We start from the raw sequence: 22,460 nt of genomic DNA, 5'->3' as shown, positions 1-22,460 counted from the left end.
CAAGCCGGATGGAATTGATATTTCCTAAAATAACTTTAAGATTCATCATCTGTTTGATAAGTAAAAAAAAAAAAAAACAGTTGTAGCGATGTAGCCTTAATAAGCCAGACTATTGATAAGCCAGGAGGCTACAGAACTCAAATGCTGCTTCAGCCGGGATGAAGAAGACGGGGATATATTAGAGGAAAATGTTATGGAACAGCTTCTTGCTCTGGGGCTAACATTTTTAAACTAGTCCTAATACAGATCATTTGGTAAATTAATTCTTTATTTCGTAAAGCCCAAGCATTCCATTGATGAAGGTTAGTATTTTTCTTTGTTTATTGTCACACTTTTCAGTATTATTGACTATTTCTCCATTATTGCATCTGTTGTCCAACAGTTCTACCGAGGAAGATAGTTGTGAGGCTGGTGAAGAAACACAAAGACAAGTAGCCCTAAACTTACATGAAACTACTTCGCCCCATGAAGAAGAGCCTCAGCAAGGAAATAAAAATGGTATGTTGGGTAAAGTAGTTCATAGTAAGCTTTTGATTGTTAACACTTATTGTGAAGTCTGCAGATGTGAAAGTGACCACTGTAGGAAGCGGACTCTATATATACTATAAGAAAATGAGATATAGTGTGCACAGAGTCTAGGGCTTCCCCGAGATGCTTGGCAGAGGCAATAATAGATAATACTAATGCTCTCTTTGGGGTAGTGTGGTCGAGCAGTTAGGCGTATCAGAGTATAGTGTTAAGCATTTGTTGTATACCCACACAGACTGAGACACACACACTCAATGACTTAACTCCAGACCAATAGGATTTTTATATAGAAAAATATTCTTTTGTTAATTTATTTCTAGAACCACAAGATTCATTTAGCAGGTAAGTACAGTAAATGAACGGTACGTTGTATAGTAATACTTAGAACTTTGAATGGAATCAACAGTGTACACCGTTTTCTTTAAAATGGCAAAAAGCTATTTTAAAAGTGGATACTGCAATTTTCAACTGTTCCTGGGGAGGTAAGTAAAGTATAATTTTTGAGGTAAGTAACAAACGTACGGGTTCAGTCTCCGGGGCATAGGTATCCCACCGCTGGGGGTTCAAGATAACCCCAAACACCCAGCAACACCGGGCCAGTTAGGTGCAGTGGTCAAACAGGAGCCAAAATAACGGGGGCACAAAAACCACACCATCGGCAGCACAGTGGTGGCCAGGTGCTGTGTGCAAGCAGGGCGCCAGGTTCTCAATAGAACTCTATGGAGGGAACTGGGGTCACTTAGGCACTGCAGGCAGAACACAGGGGGGCTTCTCGGGCAAGCCACCGACTGGGCAAGGCTGAGGGCCGCCTGCTGGTCATTGCTGCACGGGTGGTCGGTTTCTCTTGAGCCTGGGGACTTGCAGGTGCAGTGCTTCTCCAGGTGACGGATATCTTCGTCCCGGGCAGTCGCAGTCTGGCGTCCTCGGGATTCCCTCTGCAGGTGTCATCGTGGGGGGTCTGGAGAGGTCAGCCCGCAGTGGACACATAGTCGAAATTGCGTGAGGATCCTCTCTGGCTAGTTGGTTTCTCTGGACTTGGGCTGGGAGCATCAGGTGCAGAGTAGTTTGGACTTGCGCTTCTGGAGTGAGGTGAGCATCCCTTTAAAGATGGTTTCTTTGTCTTCTTGTTGGGCAGGTCCGCTGTCCACAGGAGTTTCTTGGTCCATAGTGATGCAGGCAGTGCCCTGGAGGCTTTTCTGGGGTTGCTGGTCTTGCAGAACGCGTTGCTTCTTCTTTTGCAGCTGGACTGGGACCGAGTCAGTAGTTGTCTCCTTCTCTTCTCTGCGGGGTTTTCAGCTCAGCAGTCCTTCTTTCTTGAGGTCATCAGGAATCTGAAGAGCTGGGGTTCAGGGTCGCCCCTAAATACTAAATTTAGGGGTGTGTTTAGGGTCAGGGGGCAGTAGCCAACGGCTACTGTCCCTGAGGGTGGCTACTCCCTCCTTGTGCCCACTCCCTCTGGGGGGGAGGGCACATCCCTATCCCTATTGGTCCTAATCCTCCAATGCAAGATGGAGGATTTCTCATGGAGGAGGTCACTTCAGCTCTGGACATGTTAGGGGTGGTCCTGGCTGAGGGGGTGATTCCTCCTTGTTTGTCGCATTATCCGTCTGGATTTGCCACCAAAAGTGGTGGCTCGTCCAGGGGGCAGGCATCTCCACTGGCTGGAGTGCCCTGGGGCACTGTAAAACCAGGCCTGAGCCTTTGAGGCTCACCGCAAGGTGTTACAGTACCTGCAGGGGGAGGTGTAAAGCACCTCCACCCAGGACAGGCTTTGTTTCTGACCACAAAGTGCACAAAGGCTCTCACCCGATGTGGTCAAACTCATCTGGAAGTGTCAGGCTGGCATAGACCAGTCAGCCTTACAGTAGCAGTAGGGCTAACATACAGGGGGCATCTCTAAGATGCCCTTTGTGTGCATTTTTCAATAAATCCCACACTGGCATCAGTGTGGGTTTATTGTGTTGAGAAGTCTGATACCAAACTTCCCAGTATTCAGTGTAGCCATTATGGTGCTGTGGAGTTCGTAATGACAAACTCCCAGACCATCTACTCAGTATGGCTCCCCGCACTTACAATGTCTAAAAATTGACATGGGCACTGTAGGGGCATAGTGCTCTTGCAGTTATGCCCTCACCTGTGGTATAGTGCACCCTGCCTTAGGGCTGTAAGGCCTGCTAGAGGGGTGACTTACCTATGCCACAGGCCGTGGTTGGTGGGCACGGCACTCTGAGGGGATTGCCATATCGACTTTGTTTTTTCTCCCCACTAGCACACACAAGCTGCAAGGTATTGTGCATGTACTGAGTGAGGAGTCCCTTAGGGTGGCATAATACATGCTGCAGCCCTTAGAGACCTTCCCTGGCCACAGGGCCCTTGGTACCAGCGGGACCTTTTACAAGGGACTTAATTGTGTGCCAGGACTGTGCCAATTGTGGAAACAAAGGTACAGTTTTAGAGAAAGAACACTAGTGTTGGGGCCTGGTTAGCAGGTCCCAGCACACTTCCAATCAAAGCTGGCATCAACACTAGCCTAAAAGTGGGGGGTGACCATGCCAACAGTGGCATTTTCCTACAACCACAAACTTACTTTAATTAGATAAAAGGATTGGCAAAGATTGTAGATCAATTAAATCCTACTATGTGAATTAGCAGTGGAAAAGTGCAGCGGAAACAAAAGCCTTAGCCCTATGTAGGGCATAAAAAATAAAACTCTATTAATGGAGCCTTCCTCTAAAAAGTATTCTGAAAGAAATGTATAAATTGTCAAGATTTCATCTGCAAGACATCACTTACCCAGTTTAAATTTTCTCGAGAGCAATAATAGAGGCAGAATACTTGCCTGTGAAGCCCTAGTGGGAATTCGTGTGGTGGAAAGCTAATGGTGCCTGTGTTCCAGTAAATGGATATTAGATAGAATAGTCCCTGTTAATACTCCGCAAGTCATCTCCCACTTCACTTAACTTCTGGGTCAGTGACATCACAAATAATTAAGTACACAGTGTTCACAAATATGTACAAAATAGATTACTTATTAGCAGTTCCTAAAATATTGTTCATTAACAGAAGGAATGCTGGCATTAGCAAACTCGAAATACCAGGGAACTGCATGTTGAGAGCATGTTAAGTGTACACCGAGAGGACGACACACCAACATCTCTATTTTATTTGCAAACATATGAGTTAACTAAGAATAGTTTTTTTGTTTTAGAAGCTATCCTAAAAAAAAAAATGTGTTATGTCGGTTTTCCTACACTGTGACATGGAACATAAGCAGTGTCTTCTAATGTGATGATGTCTTGCGGTGGTTGTTTGTGAATGCAAGACTAACTGAATAATCCTGCAGGCTGGGGTATTAGAGGGATTGTATAGGTTACAAACCATACAAGCCTGACCCTGTCGTGGAATCCACTTATTTAGACTATTTCAATATAAATCTGCAGTTGGCGTTGTCTTTATTCCATCATTAAAGCCTTGGCCGCTATCTTCCTATTCTCACAGCTTGATTCCCTCTGTGCCTGAAAAACACAGAAGTGCACAAAGCTCCTGGCAGATGCTGAAATTCCTGGACCATGCATCATCTTTAAACACAGACGTACTATCTGTGCCTTAAGACTAGCACTAGATGCCACTACATCTTCGTGCCCCCAGAACCTTTTTGATTCCTTGCTACCATACCTTGCATGACCCCTGATCCTGTACGAACATCTCTATCACTGACTTTGCCTCTTTCTCCACAAAAATCTCTACAGTCAAAGGTTACATAGCCATACTTCTTTCTGCTCCACCACCCATCTCTTACGACTTCTTTGTATTCTTGCTTCCACGTTGGACTTCTCCTCTCCCAGCGCTCCAGCTACCCCTTATTCCAGTCTGCTAATCTATCGGCATCATTTGATCCTTTCATTTTAGACAATCGGACCTCTAGCCCCCACCTCCAGATATCTGAACTCTGACGCTTAACTTTTTAATTAACCTCTCATTAATGGCACCCATCCAGAAAACATTAAGTTGACCGTTCTCATATAATTTCTTAAATATTTCACTGCTGACTCTTTAACCCCTTCAACTATTGAGTCCGTTCAAATTTCTTTCTATGGCCTTCAAAGTAGACAAAGTTGACTTTTTCTCACACAGATCCCAAACCTTTACACTGCTACACCCTCTGCAGTCTGTCAATCTACACCTCCTCGCCACACCCATGCAACGATGCACTGTGTCCAGATTGCTGGGACCATTCTGCTGCAGCACATTGACATCTGAACCAAGAGCTGCCACATCACTACACCAGTTCAAGGCCAGCCCAGAGTGCACCGCCTCCATTCTGAACCCCTAAATGATTAAAGCCCAGCCCACCCTGCTCCCTCCCAGAACCTTGCATATTGTGTAGAATCATATACCTTGAGTCGATTTAGCTGTAAAGGAACAGAGAGCTGAACAAAGTGGAGTCTTGTCAAAATATGGTCCACAACCACACAACAGCTGAACTCTACCCCTGGGTGCCCTTATTCTGTTTCTTTCAGGATGGCCGAAATAATCTGAAGACCGTCACTTGACAGTAACATGTAACCTCTTGAAAGGCTACCACCACTGTCCACCTCCCCAGAGACGCTCCTTTACTTACTCCGGCTCCTTTGTAGTGGATCCATTCAGATTGTACATTTCTGTCCGTCATCAAATTTCCAGAATTTTTTTGTTGTTGTGTCCTTTTTTTGAATTCGGGCAGTTTTGTTACTTCATCGCAAGTGTTATGTTCAGGTGTATTATTTTTTTTTATCACAGTCCAAACTAGTAAAAATTTAACTTTAAAATGATTGTCAGTAGAACATGGGCATTGAGGTATTTGTGATTGTTCTTTTTGCATGCCTGGTGGAGAACGTGCTTTTACTTTTTGGCCTGATCTGAACAAATGAATCGCCTTCAAACTACGTTGACATGTCCATTTATGTCTCCTTTAAGACTGCATGCATATTGCCTTCGACCTAGTCGGAAAACGTTTGCGTGCAAAAGTGTGAAGAAATTCTTCTGTTGCTCTAGAATGCCAGGCTTTAAGTGTTAATGCCCAGTAAATGCAGGGTTGTATTGCTGCTTTAACATGAGATGCTAGCATTAGATCAAAAGAAGCACGTTGTACCAGTCACCAGTGTAGCCCTGTAGTTTTGTATTTAAAAATGTTCTCATTCTCTTTTTCTTCTTCTTTTAACATTCTCAGAAAGGGTTGTGACCTGTCCACCAAAAGCTGAGACATGCTTATGGACAACCAGGCGTGATGGCGAAGTGAAGCTTAGGATCGAAGAAGCCGAAACTGCGAGTCTGTTCCCAATCACTATTCACCAGTTGTTCCTGGAAGCTGTTAAAAAATATGGTGATTGTTTTGCACTTGCTTCAAAAAAGGGGGATCAGTGGAGCAAGCTGACTTACAAGCAGTACTACCAGGAGTGCCGAAACGCAGCTAAAGGATTTCTAAAGGTAATGTAAGGTTAGCTACTGCATCATTCTGGCTCGCTAAAAAAAGGAAAACATTAGTTGTATAAATTGTAAAACAGATACAGTATACCTGCACATTATCCTGCTCTCCCTCCTTTCCAAAGGTTAAGAATGCCACGGGGCCTTCTGTACCGATACAAGAATTTAGATCCATACCTTCGTCCCCCACTATATTACACCTGCACAAGCCTCGGTCATGCACCTGATCTCCACTGCTGTCTCTATTCTCCTATTTCTCAATTTTTAGCAAGAGGGAAAAATCTGCAGCTTCTCTAGTGCTTCACCTTTTGAACAGTACTTTAGTGCTGGGAGACCTGTTGAGTAGCTATGCGCTATACACATTCCACAGAATAGAATCGAAAATACTTTAGTTCTCCTTCTCTCCTGCTGGAAGTTGAATTTCTTTTTCATATTTGATTTTACACTAAAGCAATAGCTTCCCTCTCCCTCACATGCTATTTCCAACACAAATCGAACAGTACATTGCATGATAGAAGTTCTCAGCAGCTGACTTAACAAGACCCTCCAAGCCTGCGTCTTGGCTTTGGGCGCCCGGCAATGGTTGGACTGTCGAGTTTTCAGACCGGGAATTCAGCTGAGGTTATAGAAAATCCATTTCTTATCTCGATGTCCAAGAAGTATTGGGTCCTGAAGGGGAGCTGGGACTTCACCACACGATAGAAGCTTACACACTTTAGTGAGGGTCATTGAGAGTTCAGTATAAGGCAGAGGGACCTGTTGGTATTTTCAACCGTGTAGTAGACTAGTGGTCTTCCTTCAGAACTAACTTGAACAAACCCAGAGCATCCTGGGTTTGCCATGTACTGGAGCCAGAAACCCAACGAGGTTGATAGCGTTTGCCTAAATTCCACACTACAGCGCTAGAGTACCGATACCCGTTCATTGTTTCCTGATCTTTTGCTTCAGTACTAAAGATCGTGGAAACACCCCATCCTCCAGTTTAGATAATAAGATGCTTTGCCTTCAGTCATAAAATCGTCTTTTCCATTAGGCTGGCACCTTTTATGTGATGCCGATCTTAATTTATTATGGAAACCCCGTAAGCATCAATCCTTTGGAGTCTGCCCCAGGCTGCCTTCTTAGCAATACCCTTCACAATCCTTCGATGCAATAGATAAGACTCACGTGGATAAACAGTTTAAGGTGAGTGGGAAGTGTCCCACTTAGTCTGCACTGATTACCTCAGTTCTTGTGAAGGGGTCCTCTCCTCATCGGACAATGATGAGGCTAGACATTGATTAGGGACTGATGCCTACAAAGTCAAAGAGAAGGGAGATCTTTGAACAGCAGCAGTAAGCTGGAGAACCACCACCAACAACCAAACCGAGATAAAACCGTAAGGCAGTCTGGACCGAAAGGGAACGAGGAAGAGCAAAAACAAGAAATGTCATGGCGGAGTGTGCGAACTGTGCAGGAGAGTAGAGCTCGTACATCTGTGAGATGTTGCAAGGTACAGAACGTGATTGCTGTGCGATTTAACATGCTGTGATCGTGTTGACCTGCAAGTGGAATTCCCCACTAGGATGATTCCAGCCCGCAGTGGTTACAAGTCTGGTTGCTGTCAGACTCCACAGTCTTGTCTTCCTAATGTTCCAGGTCTTTTGCTGTCTAAATCTAATAATTGTAGTATGCCAGTCGGTAATGGAGTAATTATCACAGTTGGGTCGCCAGAGTCCAAGTTATCGCAAGCTGACTTTGATGTTTGCGAACAGTGAAGTAGTAGTGATATTTTTTAACCAAACATACCTTATGGAATGAATGTGTATGTGCTAGTTGTAACAGTTTGACTCACCAGGCGGTGGGCTGCAGCTGCAACAAGTTTAAATCGTTTTATTTGTAATGTTTTCCAACATTTATGGTAAGTGCGGAAATGTGTACGCACCCGCTTTGCAACTTCTGTTGTTTTAGGATTGGCTGGTGTTCGCAAACATCTACACATAGTTTCAGAATTGGTGAAGAAACATTCTGTTGATTGAGAACTAGGACTAAAAGCAAAACTGTGTTTTTCTTTCTTTGGAGGAGGAGCAGACCCTAGCATGACGGCAGTGCTTCGACCATGCTGCTGTCCCACTCCACCAAGCATCCTACACCGGTGCCTGTCCTGCCCTCCATCCTAAGCAAAGTTCTGGGTTTCCTTTCCTCATTTCCGGTCCTCAGCACTGGCGTGTCCTCGGTATTCTGTGACATGTCGCCATGCCATACCTGTTCATTCCTACCAAATGAAAGGCTGATTTAGGGGGGGGAAATGTAGAGTACAGTATTCCTTCTCACACCAGTCTGTAAATAGATGCCCCAGTAGTGGTCGCCAGAAAAAATTGGATTCACAAATGTAGCTGGGTCCATATATGTGTGGAAGGTTAGGAGTAAAATGACAGCCCACACGCGTACGCTGCAATTCAAAGTCTTGTAAGTTCTCCTCCTACCAAACACCATGGATCCTAATGACATTCCCTGATGTGGCATGGGTGGGGCATCCTCCATTTAGGCTGATGTTAATCATATTTCTTTTAAATCTACTGAGTGATTTATCTACACCTTATAACATATTCTTAGTGTTGATCTGTAATTAGCAGGTAGTTGGCTAAGAATGTATCTGTATGTTACTAAATAGCTTCTCAACTCCTTAGGATGAATCTAAAGCACTCTGTCTCTGTTTACAGCTGGGGTTGGAGCGTTACCATGGAGTCGGTATTCTGGGATTTAACTCTGCAGAGTGGTTCATTGCAGACATAGGATCCATTCTAGCGGGGTAAGACATCTGTCTCTGCAGGTATCTAATTGGTCTGGGGACTGTAATATTTCATGCTGTGCTTAGCTTCGATCCACCGTCCTGTATTAAAGAACATCAAGTTAAAATGGTAAATGCCACATTGTAACCAAATGTTAACAGGTTTTGTGTGCTGCATACTCAAATTATAATTTTATGCAGCCTTTGTTACCAAATGATTTGACCTAAAGCATTTTAGGTGCAATCGTTTTAAAGAAATGTTGCGCTTGGATATTTTCCACAGAGGTCTTTAATGAGAGTTTTCAGCAAACAGTATTGCTGGATGTGTGTCAGATGAATTTAGATTTCAATTATTAATAAGGCGTCCAGAGGGCACTTAATGGACCGAGCTATTGCACCAGCTTTCCACTGCTAGATCTCTTTTAATTATTGTCACTGCTTTAAGCGCTTCACATAAAGAGGGCAATAATGAAGGTTAAATCTTCACACCTTTTTCGTTCATCGCGTTTTTTTCATCTTCCCTAACTCTTCTGTAAGGATTTAAGTTTATATGTTTTTTTCACAGTGGTTTTGCGGTTGGAATCTATACCACAAATTCGTCGGAAGCTTGCCAGTACGTAGCCGAGAACTGTGAAGCTAACATCTTGGTGGTAGAAAATCACAAACAGCTACAAAAAATCTTACAGGTAAATATCAGTTCTTGTAACTTTTAAATATATTTGAATAATCTCCAGTAACACTAGTGGGTTGGAAGAGGGACTCGATTGGGAATGTCCCTTTAGCAATTGTGGAGCACCAGGCTGCATAAAAATGGTTCAGCATGCCCTTTCACACTAAGATTTAGTGCCGGATTAAATACCGCAATGGATGCACTGTGCATGGTGGTCCAATATGTGAACCTTTTGCTTCACAGCCTGCTCCAGTCATGTAAGACCTTGCTGCTATATAGAGCCAGTACATCAAACCTAAATGTGTGTTTAAGCAGGGGTTGCTGGGTAACAGTATTGACTATTCCTAGAGTTCTGTGTGGTGAATGGTATATGGAATTGCCCACAAGCTACATCTAAACACTAGATGGGGATAATAAAGCCGAAAGGACAAGCCCATGAACGCACAGGACAACAGCCAATTAGTAACAAACCTCCCACACTGTCTTCTCACACCCTACTCGCCATTAAAGCCAACAGAACAAAAGTCTCTGAAAACACCCTCACAACACTAGCCCACTGAATACCTACAGTCAGATGGTGCACGCTAGATTACAGCAAGGGATCCACACAATGCTTTACTCAGCTTAGGTCCATAGTGTGGTCATCACCCTACCAAGACCTGCCTCACCCCATCAGTGCCTCAAAATCCATGAACCTCACAGTTTTTCAGTTATAACAGAAGACCACATGTCCCACCAAGAAGTCCATCAATGGCTGACATTGCTGAACTTGCCTGCCCCTGGGGCGGGGAGTATAGGTCGATACTGAAGGAAGGAAATATCTCTTCCACAAGACGAAAATGTGCCCTTATGCCTTTCTTTATTCAGTGTTTCTAGAAAGAATGTCGTGCTCTGAGATGATAAAGGGGTAGCTTCTTCATCTTGCAATCTCGGATCTTCAGTATTTCTCTCTTCGCAAAAGTATTTGTTGTTCTCTGTAAAGTCACATGAGAGCCTGCTCCTAAGTGGTAATAGTTTTGACCAAATATGTATACATTAGTTCAACTGTGGAGTACATCAGAGTTCAAGTTAATTTCCTGGGAATTGTCGTTTTTTTTTTTTTTTTTTTTTTTTATTGTTGTAACATCAACTAGAATTCTAAGCAAATTACAGGCAATTTTTTTTATATAGGATACCTTTCCACTACTTCAGAAGGTAAAGTTGGCATTGTGCACTCAATCTCCCCTTCCTTCTGAAAGTGGTGTCTGATTTCAGTTTAAATCAGACCGTATAGCTGGCTGACTTTTTCACACTGATCACAGCTCCAAGAGAACAATCATTACTCATATTAGATGTGAGCGAGCTACGGGGCTCTTCTTAGATAAAGGAAACATAAATCTCAACGTTTTCATCTTTTTTTTTTTTTTGTCCTTAAGCTTCGTGCCTGGTGTAAGATTATTAAATTTACCAAAAGTGGTGGCAAATTGTTAACCTAAATTGCGAATGCAATAGGGTTTTTCAAGCGACTGTTACTAGTAGAATCACATGGGGCATCACAGAATAACATTAGGCAGCTGGCTATCTGCAACAATCTGCCACCACCTTCAACTGGCTGCGTTCACAGTGATGGTGGCCTTCAGGAGCAGCAGATCACCATCCATATGATTGCATTTCGAAATAGAGAACTTTTTTGGAAAGAAAAAAAACAGCCACTGTTTTTTAAAAGAACCAGTACTGCTTAAAAAAAACTGTTTTGGAAAATCACAGGTGGAACAGGCAGTGGTTCCCATGCTTATATGAATTCATTTCGTTCCTCCTCATTATTGGTTTTTTCTGCAGCAGGTTTTTTTTACTGGATGTGGAAGAACCTGACTAGGTTTTTTTATTTTTTATTTTTGGGGGGGATAATACCAGCAGTACAAAATCACAAAATTTTGGCTGCAGCAGTGTCCAGGACTCCTTCACGTTTTTAGGTAGAGCGTGCAAGTGCTCTGACCTGTTGTAATCTATCTGGGGGCTTTTAACCACGCCTATCTCATGGCCATCACTCATTCGTGGGCTTGCCTCTCAAAAATCCTTTATCACTAGTAAATGCTTTAGGTTTGTCCCTCCTTGGGGGCAGTTTGGTTACCGCCTTGGCCATCGACCGCGTTACATGAATAATTGCACGATTGCTGATATGTTTGGCTCCAAGCAAACTTATTTTTCCTTTGGTGTGTCTCCTTTGTGCTCATGGCAGCCATGGCGCTTTGAATCGGCTCGCGTAGGTCGACTGTTTTACTTTTCATTTTCAATTTAAGTGGCAAGAAAAGTCCAGTTAGGAATTTACAACGGTAACAGCTCTAACTCGAGCAAACACGAGACCCATTGCATTGCAAATGCTGTTTTCTAATGGAGGGAAGCATAAAATACTTCCTCTTGCTAGAAAAATGTTTCACCTTTCTGTCACCCCCACTCTCCCCAATCGTACACAGAGCCTGTAGCATGTGGTAAAATGTATGCATTACATCACACTGAAGTGGGAATTTCTGTGTGGTTTTACAGCCCTAAAATTGGATCCCATTTGGTAATTTGCCTTTCCAAGGGGTTTAGCTAGTAATTTCATGGAATTGGGTAGATTTACGTCACGATTACAGTTAATTCGCTTGCGAATTTACAGTGCAGTGAATTTGCCTCAGTGCGGTGCAACTCCTAATTGGACTTGTGTTACCCAGTTGCCTTTTTTTTTTTTTTTCCTGTAAACGTGCCTGCTAAGAGTAACAACTATGAATACAATACAAATTATAATAAAGTTACCTTTTTGATTTTCTGTAATGCATTCTATTATGCAATTATATTAAAGCTGCATACCAAAAACTGGTGTTAATATTTAAGGACAATTGTATCTTTTACAGATTCAGGACAAACTTCCTCACCTTAAAGCCATCATTCAGTATAAAGACGAGCTGAAGGAGAAAAGACCAAACCTTTACACAGTACGTATAAAATGAATGTTCATTTTCTTCTTTTTTCCAAGCAAGATCTCAGTTCGTTGTCCCTCATGTACATGAGTAATCTGCCCACGTCTGCTATCCTAAGGCATGCACACTGTCTGTTATTCTCCGTCTCCTGTGTTTCATGCATGCAGTATACTTTGTGTAGCCCCTCAACAGTGCTTCAGATGGATGACCTGGTTAGTAAACCCTTAACCTTCATTCACCGACGGTGTCTCTAGATTCTGTCTGTCCATCTCGGGCCTTGCACTTCCTGTAGTGCGTTTCACCTATTGCAACAACACCTTGCTTTTATATATGTCTGCTGGGTTTGTATCATTAAAACATCATGTAAATATTTAAAGGTCAGCATTACACCTTCGTTCTTAAAGTTATCGGTGCATGTGGGGTGGGAGGGTAAAACAAGCACTGGCAAAAGCAGTGGGTTTGGTTTATATTTTGAGGGCCGACACATTAAAGAAATGCCTGCGGCTTTAAAAAAAAAAATCATTGATTTCCTACTACAACACATCCGTGGGATAAATAATTGAATGTGTGATCATTCAGTGTACCTTGTAGATGTAACATATTCACTGTGATTGTAAATGCAGGAACTCCATAGGGCGATTAATTGATTGAGAAACGGATTAGTAACAATAGGTATGCAGACAGCCGTGGTGTCAGGCCAGCCTTAAGAAGCTGCCTACCTACCAGTTACAGAGGCTCCGCAGCGTTCAGACTTTTCACCGAGTTAAATGATTTGAGTGTTCCCTGTTGGGAGTCAGTATAGCAGGAACTCCAAGTCTGGCGCATGGGAACATGTGACTCTCTGGAAGAGCCGATGGGGAGAAAATGAAGGTATCTTGATGATAACTATAGTTATCCAGCGTTGATATCTTTGACATTCACATTGTTTGAACATGTTTTATTGTCCAACTGGGATGTCTGGGTACCTGTGCCAGAATTGTCAGCATGTTGAAAGTACTAATATTCATATGAACATTACTCTAGAATTAATATACTTAACATCTTTTTTTCTTGGGTTTCAGTGGTCTGAGTTCATGAATCTTGCAAAGGATTATCCGGACAGCCAGCTTGATGAGGTCATTGCCACACAAAAGACCAACCAGTGCTGTACACTCATCTACACATCAGGAACTACAGGACAGCCAAAGGGAGTCATGCTGAGCCACGACAACGTAAGTCGGAACTAACGTGTGTGCTAATGGGATGTGGGTGAAGGCGAATCTACAGTGGAGTTTTCTTAAGGGTTCTAAGGCCTGCCATCTATCTTGTAATCCCAGGCTGGGCGTGCCTAAGCCTACACGACGCAAAATGGTTCCTTGGCACAGGGCCAGCAGGGTGCTAGACTTCTGCACAGTTTGGCAGCATCGGGGTTAATGCTGGTGGGCCTCAGTGTTCATCCCTGAAATCCGCCTTCAAGGCTGAAGTATGAAGGCTTTGGGGCTCCTGTTATAGTGAAAAGCAGGGTTTCTGGTGTTAAAAGGTCACCGACAAATATAAACAAAACTATTTCATACACTGACAAATGCACACTGTGCAGCCATCAGAAATTGTGCAGAGCTGCCATCCATGAAATCAGGTATGCGTGCACATCACACGTGTAGCGAGCATTCCACTCGGGTGTGGCTGTGGTGAATAAGCCTCTGTTCACTATATCCTTACCTTGGGAGGTTGAGGAATGACCGCAGCTAACCACCCACTTGCCGTTCTATGACCCCCACCAAGAGCTTTCATAAAGTTAACGGAGAACATGTCACTAAAGGTTCCTTATACAGAGCTTCCTTCCTTCTGTTGCTGAGCAAATTCCCTCCAGTAGGAGGCGCTTTGACAGGGAGGTTTGTAGAGTCCCGCCAGGAATAAGAAATGGACATAGAGCATAGCTATGCAAAGGGCCTTTTCCTGTGTCCCGAGTCATCGCAACCTAGAAAAACCCTGGGGGAGAGGTGCCCAAGAAAAGAGGGCAAATTATCTACTTCAATGTATACTCCTCTACCTCCCTATGATCGTCGTATCAAATGAATATCCTGTTTCAAGATGGTTTGTCAGTATCTTAGTGGGTGAAGCTTACAGGTGTGATGGGCTCCTCACTCTCTCCTTCAGTTGCACAGGGCCCAACATGGAACACGGGGTCATAACCCTGGATTATACCCGCTCTATCGCTGCAGACCTACAGACTTATTAATATCTATGTATAGATAGTAAGCACATACGTACACTTCTCCTACAGGTTATTTCTGCAACACTAATATTTACATGTCATTTCAAGCCCTTCAAAACACTTTCACCTTACTTTCAAAATACATGCTGGTCACCCAATCAACCCACTTTCACCATACACCTAAAGGACACATAAGAAGCTTCTGTTACTGTGTTATGGCTAGGAAGCGCTATATAAATTACACATTCACGTAGATAGTTACTCAACAAGCAAGAAATTGCTTTAGTTCTTGCAAGTCGCACACTAAGCACTGTTTGAAAAAAAGTAAGCTACATTACAATATAGAACATTTTCATCTCTACCCGCACACACACACACACACACACACACACACACACACACACACACACACACACACACACACACACACACACACACACACACACACACACACACACACACACACACACACCTCTACTACAGAGTGTATTTTAACACACTTAAATGATCCCTGCTAACTGGTTGAGAGGGAAAAGTGTATCTGTAACATTGTGCTATTGGACATTAGTTATTTGATCAGTAGACCTGGGCGCTGGGTTACAGGAATGCTGTACACCCACAATGGAGAAATTACTGCCACCAGAAATTAGCCAATTACTGGCAGCTAGAGTGCTGGATGCCTTCTAGTAGACAGATAGCAGATGATCGTTTAAGTGACACTCCATATACCAGTAGAAGCCCAAGGAATGTGCGATTTGCTGTCTGGTTGGACACGGCGATTAGCAGCACACCAAAAATATATGGTAACTTTCTGAGGAAATCAATAATTGCCAGGATGGAACAGATGTTACACATTTCTGTAAATTAACTTTCATCCATACAGTCAATATGTTCCGAGCGCATATTGTCCCGGCCACATCAGAGGTGCTATAATGTGTGGCAATGTCCTGCACAAGCACATTTAGCCAAAACATTCAAAATGGTTAAAGAGGTTTGCCTTTTTTGGGTAGGCCAAGATGTTACACTTCCATATGCTGCTTCTACACGTGTATTTAAATGTGAGGAACGTCAAGTACTATAGGTGGCAGCAGTCTTTGCTTTTCTTTCCTGCATAAGTCTTTTCTATATAATATGGTTGCTTAGTTTAAAAAAAAAAAAACGAAGTAGCTGTGGCTGTATGTCAGGACATCTTCCACTTATTTCCTATCTTCAGTGGTGGAGAAGCCTGGATACTTTTAGTGGTTATCGTCTTAGAAATGATTTTATTTTTATTAGGTAGTGTCATCATATTGAAACAAATGGAGGTCTGTAAGATACAGAGTTCCACCTATCTGACATTTTCTGAAGAGACCTATTTTTTTCGTTTCACAAAGTTTTTTTGATTCTTCTCTTGCTCTACTTTTAACATATGTCTCCTGAGCTGGTTCAGGGTGTTCGATGCGCAAAGTGTTCTGGGAAATCACTGTGGCAGAGATAGCCTAATGTTGTGAACGCGATACATCTAGCTGGGGGCGTATTCTTTCCATTGTATGGTTCTATTGTGCCGAAGTATGCTGGCCTCACATTAACTTAGTGCACTTGTCATTTCCCCACTTCAGGATACCATGAAGGTGCTTCACAGCGACCCTCTAAACCACCTGGGTGATGCTGTCCACCCACTTATTTTTCTGAATCCGTTATTAAATTTAGTCATTTTGGGGTCATAATTGAGCTGACACTTCGTTCATCAGATCCCATTAGGGTCGATTTCAAAGATGCCATCAGTGTTGACGATGCTCACAGTAAATAACAAACCCTAGTTTCTGGCAAAAAAAAAAAACCTTAGTCAATGTAAAAAAATAAAAGTAAATTGACTGTTTTTATGGAACATGTTCAGAGGTTGCTGTTGGTAAGTTTACTTATAGCAGGTAAACTCAGTCATGTTTTTGAGTAATCTCTGCTGATGGAGTTTGACAGTAAGGAGTACAAGCCTTTAATGTACAAGCCCTATGTTGCTAGTGGAATGAATTGATCGTGTGATACCCCGTTCACAATGTGCTTTGATCTCACATATCCCTATTAGTCATACATCGGCGACTTAGCTGAAAGTACCAAGTTTGTATATTATTCTCTTGTAAACCTTTTAAAATGTAATTGTAATGGAAATAGCAACTTATGTTTTTTGGGGGTATGTGAAAAAGACTGTTGGATATTTTTATTGTAAATATGAAAGTTTAGGCTTGGTGAAGAGGTGTACATTTCTTTACTGTTTAGATAACATGGACGGCAGCTGCTGCTGGTAAAAGTGTTTCTCTTCGGGAAGCTCCAGATCATCAAGAGATTGTTGTCAGCTATCTACCTCTTAGCCACATTGCAGCTCAGATGATAGACATTTGGCTGCCTATGAAACATGGGGGGCTGACGTACTTTGCAGATCCAGACGCCCTGAAGGTAAGCTGTTTGTACATAGAAGACCTTACGTGCACACCCACGACCAGATCTTTAAAATAGTTGTAAATCTACAGCTGCAGGTTTCCACCCAGACAACCGGTGAATATTTCTGACTGCTTATAATTCATAAATATTATCCGGTTTGGGCCGAAAATTTGTACTACTCGCAGCTTTCCAGACAATCTCAGATTTTTTTTATTTTATTTTTTTATTTCAAAATAAAGACATCAGGGTCAAATCCTTGACCATTTCCAGCACAATAAGGGAGTTGACAAGGACTTGGTGAATACCCACAATCAGATCGGTTTGTGGGTGCTCATAACCTACAAGGACGTTCCCACCCTGAAAGACCCCTCCCTCTACAGGACTACATGTTTTCACACAAACCTCAGTGTGAGTAAACCCTTGGGCAATGTCAGATTTTCTGAACTGCAGATATCACTATGAATTATGAAAGCAACCCATCTGCATGCGTTAGTTAAAACCACGTGCCCAAAGCACTTTAGAGAGATTTGTCGACCACATTCGGTGATGGTATCAGTGGCATAAAAACCTTATTTAGTTGCACCTTCCTCCACTTTTACTCCTGACAAGGAGAGTAAATGCATTAACTCAGCAGGTAAAAAAAATATATGTGGACCATTGGAACAAGCATAACAACAGCTAGTGCAACAGCCCTCTTAGGTTGGTATGATAGTTCTTCCTGGTCCTCTTGGCAGAGCCCTTTTGACAAATTGCCAAAGGAAGACGGACAAGACTTTCAAGTCGTTTGCAAGTGGAGATGCCAGTCTCAAACTAAAGAATAAGTGCTGCAGTAGACTCGACTAATCTTTCTGCTCGTGGTCACTTGTCATGGCATTTATCTGTGGTATACTTCCTGGCTGAGATTAGCTGGCCTAAAGCAAGAAGCCCAGCAGAGGATGCTAAACCTTGCTTTGTCAGGCACTTTTCTGGTGGGTTCACGTTCTGATAAGATAGCTCGTATGAAAACAAAACTGGATACCTTGAAGTCGATGAGATTGGAAAAGAAGGAAGACTATTAAATGTGTAACAGCCTTATGATGGGCATCCTTTCCAACAGAATTCAAACTGCTTAGTGGCCTCAAAAACAACACTTGCAGTAATATAGACAATTGTACCAGCCCAGATCGCCCACCAAGGAAAAGGAAGCAACAGGGAAGCCATCTTAAAATAGTGACTTTCCCTTTTCACTTGTAGTCACTTCTGTGGGGGAAGAACTGTAAAACATCTACAAGAGGAGCAACATATAAACAAGACAAATGGACAGTCATAAATATAAAAACATGATCATGTTTGTGTTAGGCAAGAACCATTTTAATACAAGGTTCTTCTGTTCGGCGTGACGTTGGCTCTTCGCACTTTCTCAAAGTAGATGGCAGTGGTGAAGGCACATCTGAGAAGACAGAAGATCTTTGCCTACTCAGCTACGCCCCTTGTGCTAATATTAGCATTAGTTCTGTTAACTCTATGGAATGAATTGACCATTGGTTGATACAACTGGTTTCTCGAGGGCAGGTAATGAGGCATTTCCCCTCAAGCTGCATGCGGTCTAAGACGACACCAAAATGCAGAAGTCGACGATTAAACCATTTCAAAGGATCCACTACTTACGGGGGGCTTTAGCTAGATAGGGTGCAAACGTTTATGCTTTAGAGGACAGACTCGCACTAATCCATCTGAAATGTAAGTTTCCTATGAGCAGCCCAGATGCAGTGCTTTCCAAAAATGTTGTGAATTCTGATCCCTTAGCAAATTGCTGATTTTGCGGGAATCGGGATACCCCCAACACCCACCCCCATCAGAATCAAGGCCTAGGTTTTAGGTTCACTTGTTCCCTGTAAGCTTTACCTTGGTCCCATCTCTTTTCACAATTAAACAGAGTTCATCATAGAAACAGTTGGGAACTTCAAAGCCGTAGCATGCTATGTATGCACTTTTGATGTGGACGAAATTTTATAAGCAATTTTGATGTCATGTATTTTGTCCTCCTAGGGTTCCTTGGTTGGTACCCTCAGAGAGGTGAGACCGACGGCCTTTATGGGCGTTCCTCGTGTCTGGGAGAAGATGCAGGAGAAAATGAAAGCAGTAGGTGCGAAATCCTCAACAATCAGAAAAAAGGTCGCAGCATGGGCAAAAGACGTTGGATTACAAACCAATCTAAAAAGGATGAATGGGTAAGTAGAAAGTGACTAAATAGGGCCTCTTGGAAATATACTATAATCTAGCATAAACTACAATATTTTAGTGACTGATGAATATGAACTGCATCTCCCATGCTAAAAAAGTAAAAAATTACTCTACATAGCCTATATGGCACATTCCACACCACTGCAAATAAACTCCCATATTAGAAAGCCTGTTCAAAAAAGCAGTTTAAATTTGATCATAAATTAACGCCCGCTTCTTTCGTTTCAATTTGAGAACAGTGTACAGAAAATGTAAGCAAAGTCGGAAATAAAATGTACAATATAGGCTGTATTTTCAACCAGCCAAAATGATGGTTATGTCCATGTTGAGGGTTTAGAAGGCCATGGGTGTATACTTCATAAGCACTCTGCCCTGTGCCTTAGTCTGGTGCTCCTCTTGACTAACCGTGATATGATTTTGCAATTTCTGAAAGCAATAGATGGAAACTGGCAATTCAAGTTAGTCACAGACTGCTCTAATTTTTTTCCTGAGAAAGAGAAAGCATGTCCTCGTGTCATTAACATGATCAGAATAGTATTTACAGGACGAGAACAAGGCGCCTGTGACTGAATACACCACGCCCATAAAATAAACCTGTAGCTTAATGTAAGCAAACCACACATACATAAAAGATGACTGGAAGCAAACAAAGAAAAGAAAAAAGGTTTCAAATGCTAACAATCTCAAAAGGCCTGTCCCGTGGATGGGGGCGTGCCCAATGCAGCCATGAGCTACAGTGGTATGAATGTCATAGCATGCCCATACCTTAAACAGACCCGGAAATTCAACTGGTTTATTGGCCGCCTGGAAAAGATCAAGTTCAGCGAAATAAATAATACTCAGTTAATCAAAGTAAAGAGAATAAAAAAGTTGACATCGAGTGGCAAAATAAATACTAATTACAGTGTTATGTTATCGTTTCAATTAAAATTATTTTGACCTAAAGTGTATTGTGGCACTATTAAAATACCTCATGCCATAATAAGTGGGTGAGACAATTTACAAATAGGTTTTTTGCCCACATGCCGCCATCTCTTGTTGGAAGAAGGGTGCACCACCCACAAATCACTGGTCGTTCACCACAGATCCCTGCGTGGGACTGTTGGCTAGCTGGGTCATGTGGGCCAGACGCTGTTAAGGTCTAGCGTCCGAGAGAGATGGGGACGTTTCTTTAGTTGAAACTGTATGCTACCTACAAGTCTAGAGGGAACCATGGAATACAGTGCCATCACGCTTGTTTTCAAAATATATTTGGAAATAAAATGTTCAATACTGACGTATAGAATGAATGTATTCTGCTTCATGATTCTTTTTCAGTGAATGTTGAAAATGGTGAACACAACTTGGGAAAATTTGATTTGCTTATAGAGGTTTCCTAGATAAAAACAAGTTTGGAGACAATGATTTTGAGAAAATGCGTAATCCAAGTAAACTTATTGGAAATCATACTAACCCGCTGAATATCTTTTTATATTTAAGGGCTTCTGCTGACCCAGTTACATTTCGTGTAGCAAACAAGCTGGTGTTCAGGAAAGTTCGCAAGGCTCTGGGATTGGATCGATGCACAAAATGTTACACGGGTGCTGCTCCCATCACCAAGGACACACTAGAATTTTTCTTAAGTCTCAACATTCCGGTATATGAACTATATGGAATGAGTGAAAGCACAGGGCCTCATACATTATCTGTTCCAGACACATTTAGGATCACAAGGTATGTGAACTGTTGAACACTTTGTCTCATGGATAGTTTGAATCTTAACGTATTTATTACAAAAATGAAAGGTCTGTGAATCACATATGTTACTAAAATTGGCATCTCCTGTATGTCAACAATGGAACTTCTCAAAATCCAAACTCACATTGTATCACATGCACAGCTCTTAGTATATAATTCGTGGCCAGATTCTCACCAAGAGAACAAGCAGGTGCCTAGCTGAGCTCAGGGTAACTTGAAGATGCCCTTCACGAGTAATAATAATGTAAACATTGTTGACTGAGCAAGCTAGTTTTCATGTCTGCTCCTGCTAGAAAACTGCTTCCTATCCGTGACTGTTGGCGGATGCTGTTTCCTTTCTACATCTTTTCCATATTGGGACCATTATGTTTTAATTTAATGCATGATTCAGGGTCTCCCCAGTTTGGTGGCTTGATTGCTTCAGGTCCATGCTTATTTGGCCACGCGTACGCCTTCATTATGAATACACAAAGTATGCTGGGGGTTCGTTATACGCCTCTTGTGTTAATAGTCACGTGAGTTCTGTTAACTCTGAGGATATGGAATTAATTTGGATTACAGAGTGAACCTTGAGAAGTGGGTAATTGTGAGGGGGATCATTAGTTAAAGGTCTGATTTTCCCCCTGTAATTTCATATTCACCCCAACAGTTTCTTGTGCTTTCAGCAGCAGAAGTCTCCACCAGGAGCCTAAAACGGGCAAGATCTTTCTGTGAAACTTGTAATTTTCAAAGGGGCCAGTTATTCTGAATTGACATAATACAAATATTTGTCTTTTTGTAATCTAAGTTACATTTTTGCACTTTAGCATAATAGTTATTTTTTGCTTCCCTTGTAGGAAGTGAAAATCATGTCAGAATTTTTTTATGTGTACTTTAATGGCTGGAAATGGTCCCTTATCAGAAACACCACCCACAGGCGACTAACTGTGAATTGCTTTTAATTATCCCTCACATCCAATCCCTTTGACTACTCTGTTCTCACTGTCAGCCGCTAGGCACCCACTTCTCAGTCGGTTACTCATGCTTCATTGCTGCAGATTGCTTTGTTTTGGCCAAATGTTTAAAAAAAAAAAAAAAATGCTTGTAGATGTGTCCTAGTGATTTTTAAATAGTTGTGTGTATATCAACAGGTCCTTGATAGACGTGTACATTCAATTTAGGGTGGTATGTCTCAGTGGTTCCACGTATTTTCACCCTAAGACCTACAACAAAGAACAATACAATGTTGGTGCTGTAGAAAACAGGCAAATGTATAGACACTTGCATCCAGGACAAAGAAACAAAAACGTGCATTTGTTTATGATGTGTATATGACTTCACAGCTCTGTTTTTTGCATTGAAATTATTGCACTCCTAGAACACCATTGTGTAAGCAGACAGTATTGCTTAAGGAAACACATGCTCTCTTTCTCACTCACAGTACGAATTAGTGAAAAGCATCACCTTTGTATTAAGGGACCGAAAGGTTTGCATATTTACATGAAATGTAGTTAACAGTATTCAGATTTTGCCTACGGTTAT

General features: G+C 42.2%; 1 protein-coding gene across 5 annotated transcripts in view; it reads left to right on the top strand.

Annotated features, from left to right (window-relative positions):
- ACSBG2 (acyl-CoA synthetase bubblegum family member 2) overlaps window positions 1–22,460 on the top strand; it is a 69,958-nt gene that overhangs the window by 29,959 nt on the left and 17,539 nt on the right. For all 5 annotated transcript variants that reach the window (XM_069215691.1, XM_069215695.1, XM_069215694.1 and 2 more), the window contains exons 3-11: window positions 383–498; window positions 5,738–5,994; window positions 8,694–8,782; window positions 9,327–9,447; window positions 12,305–12,385; window positions 13,432–13,581; window positions 16,818–16,994; window positions 19,008–19,189; window positions 20,682–20,915. In XM_069215691.1, the coding sequence (XP_069071792.1) occupies window positions 383–498; window positions 5,738–5,994; window positions 8,694–8,782; window positions 9,327–9,447; window positions 12,305–12,385; window positions 13,432–13,581; window positions 16,818–16,994; window positions 19,008–19,189; window positions 20,682–20,915 (1,407 nt within the window). The remainder of the gene's footprint in view (window positions 1–382; window positions 499–5,737; window positions 5,995–8,693; window positions 8,783–9,326; window positions 9,448–12,304; window positions 12,386–13,431; window positions 13,582–16,817; window positions 16,995–19,007; window positions 19,190–20,681; window positions 20,916–22,460) is intronic.

The sequence above is a fragment of the Pleurodeles waltl genome, chromosome 12, assembly GCF_031143425.1.
Source record: "Pleurodeles waltl isolate 20211129_DDA chromosome 12, aPleWal1.hap1.20221129, whole genome shotgun sequence".
Taxonomy (NCBI): domain Eukaryota; kingdom Metazoa; phylum Chordata; class Amphibia; order Caudata; family Salamandridae; genus Pleurodeles; species Pleurodeles waltl.
Note: the sequence above shows the minus strand (reverse complement) of the source record. Positions and strands in the feature narration are given on the sequence as shown.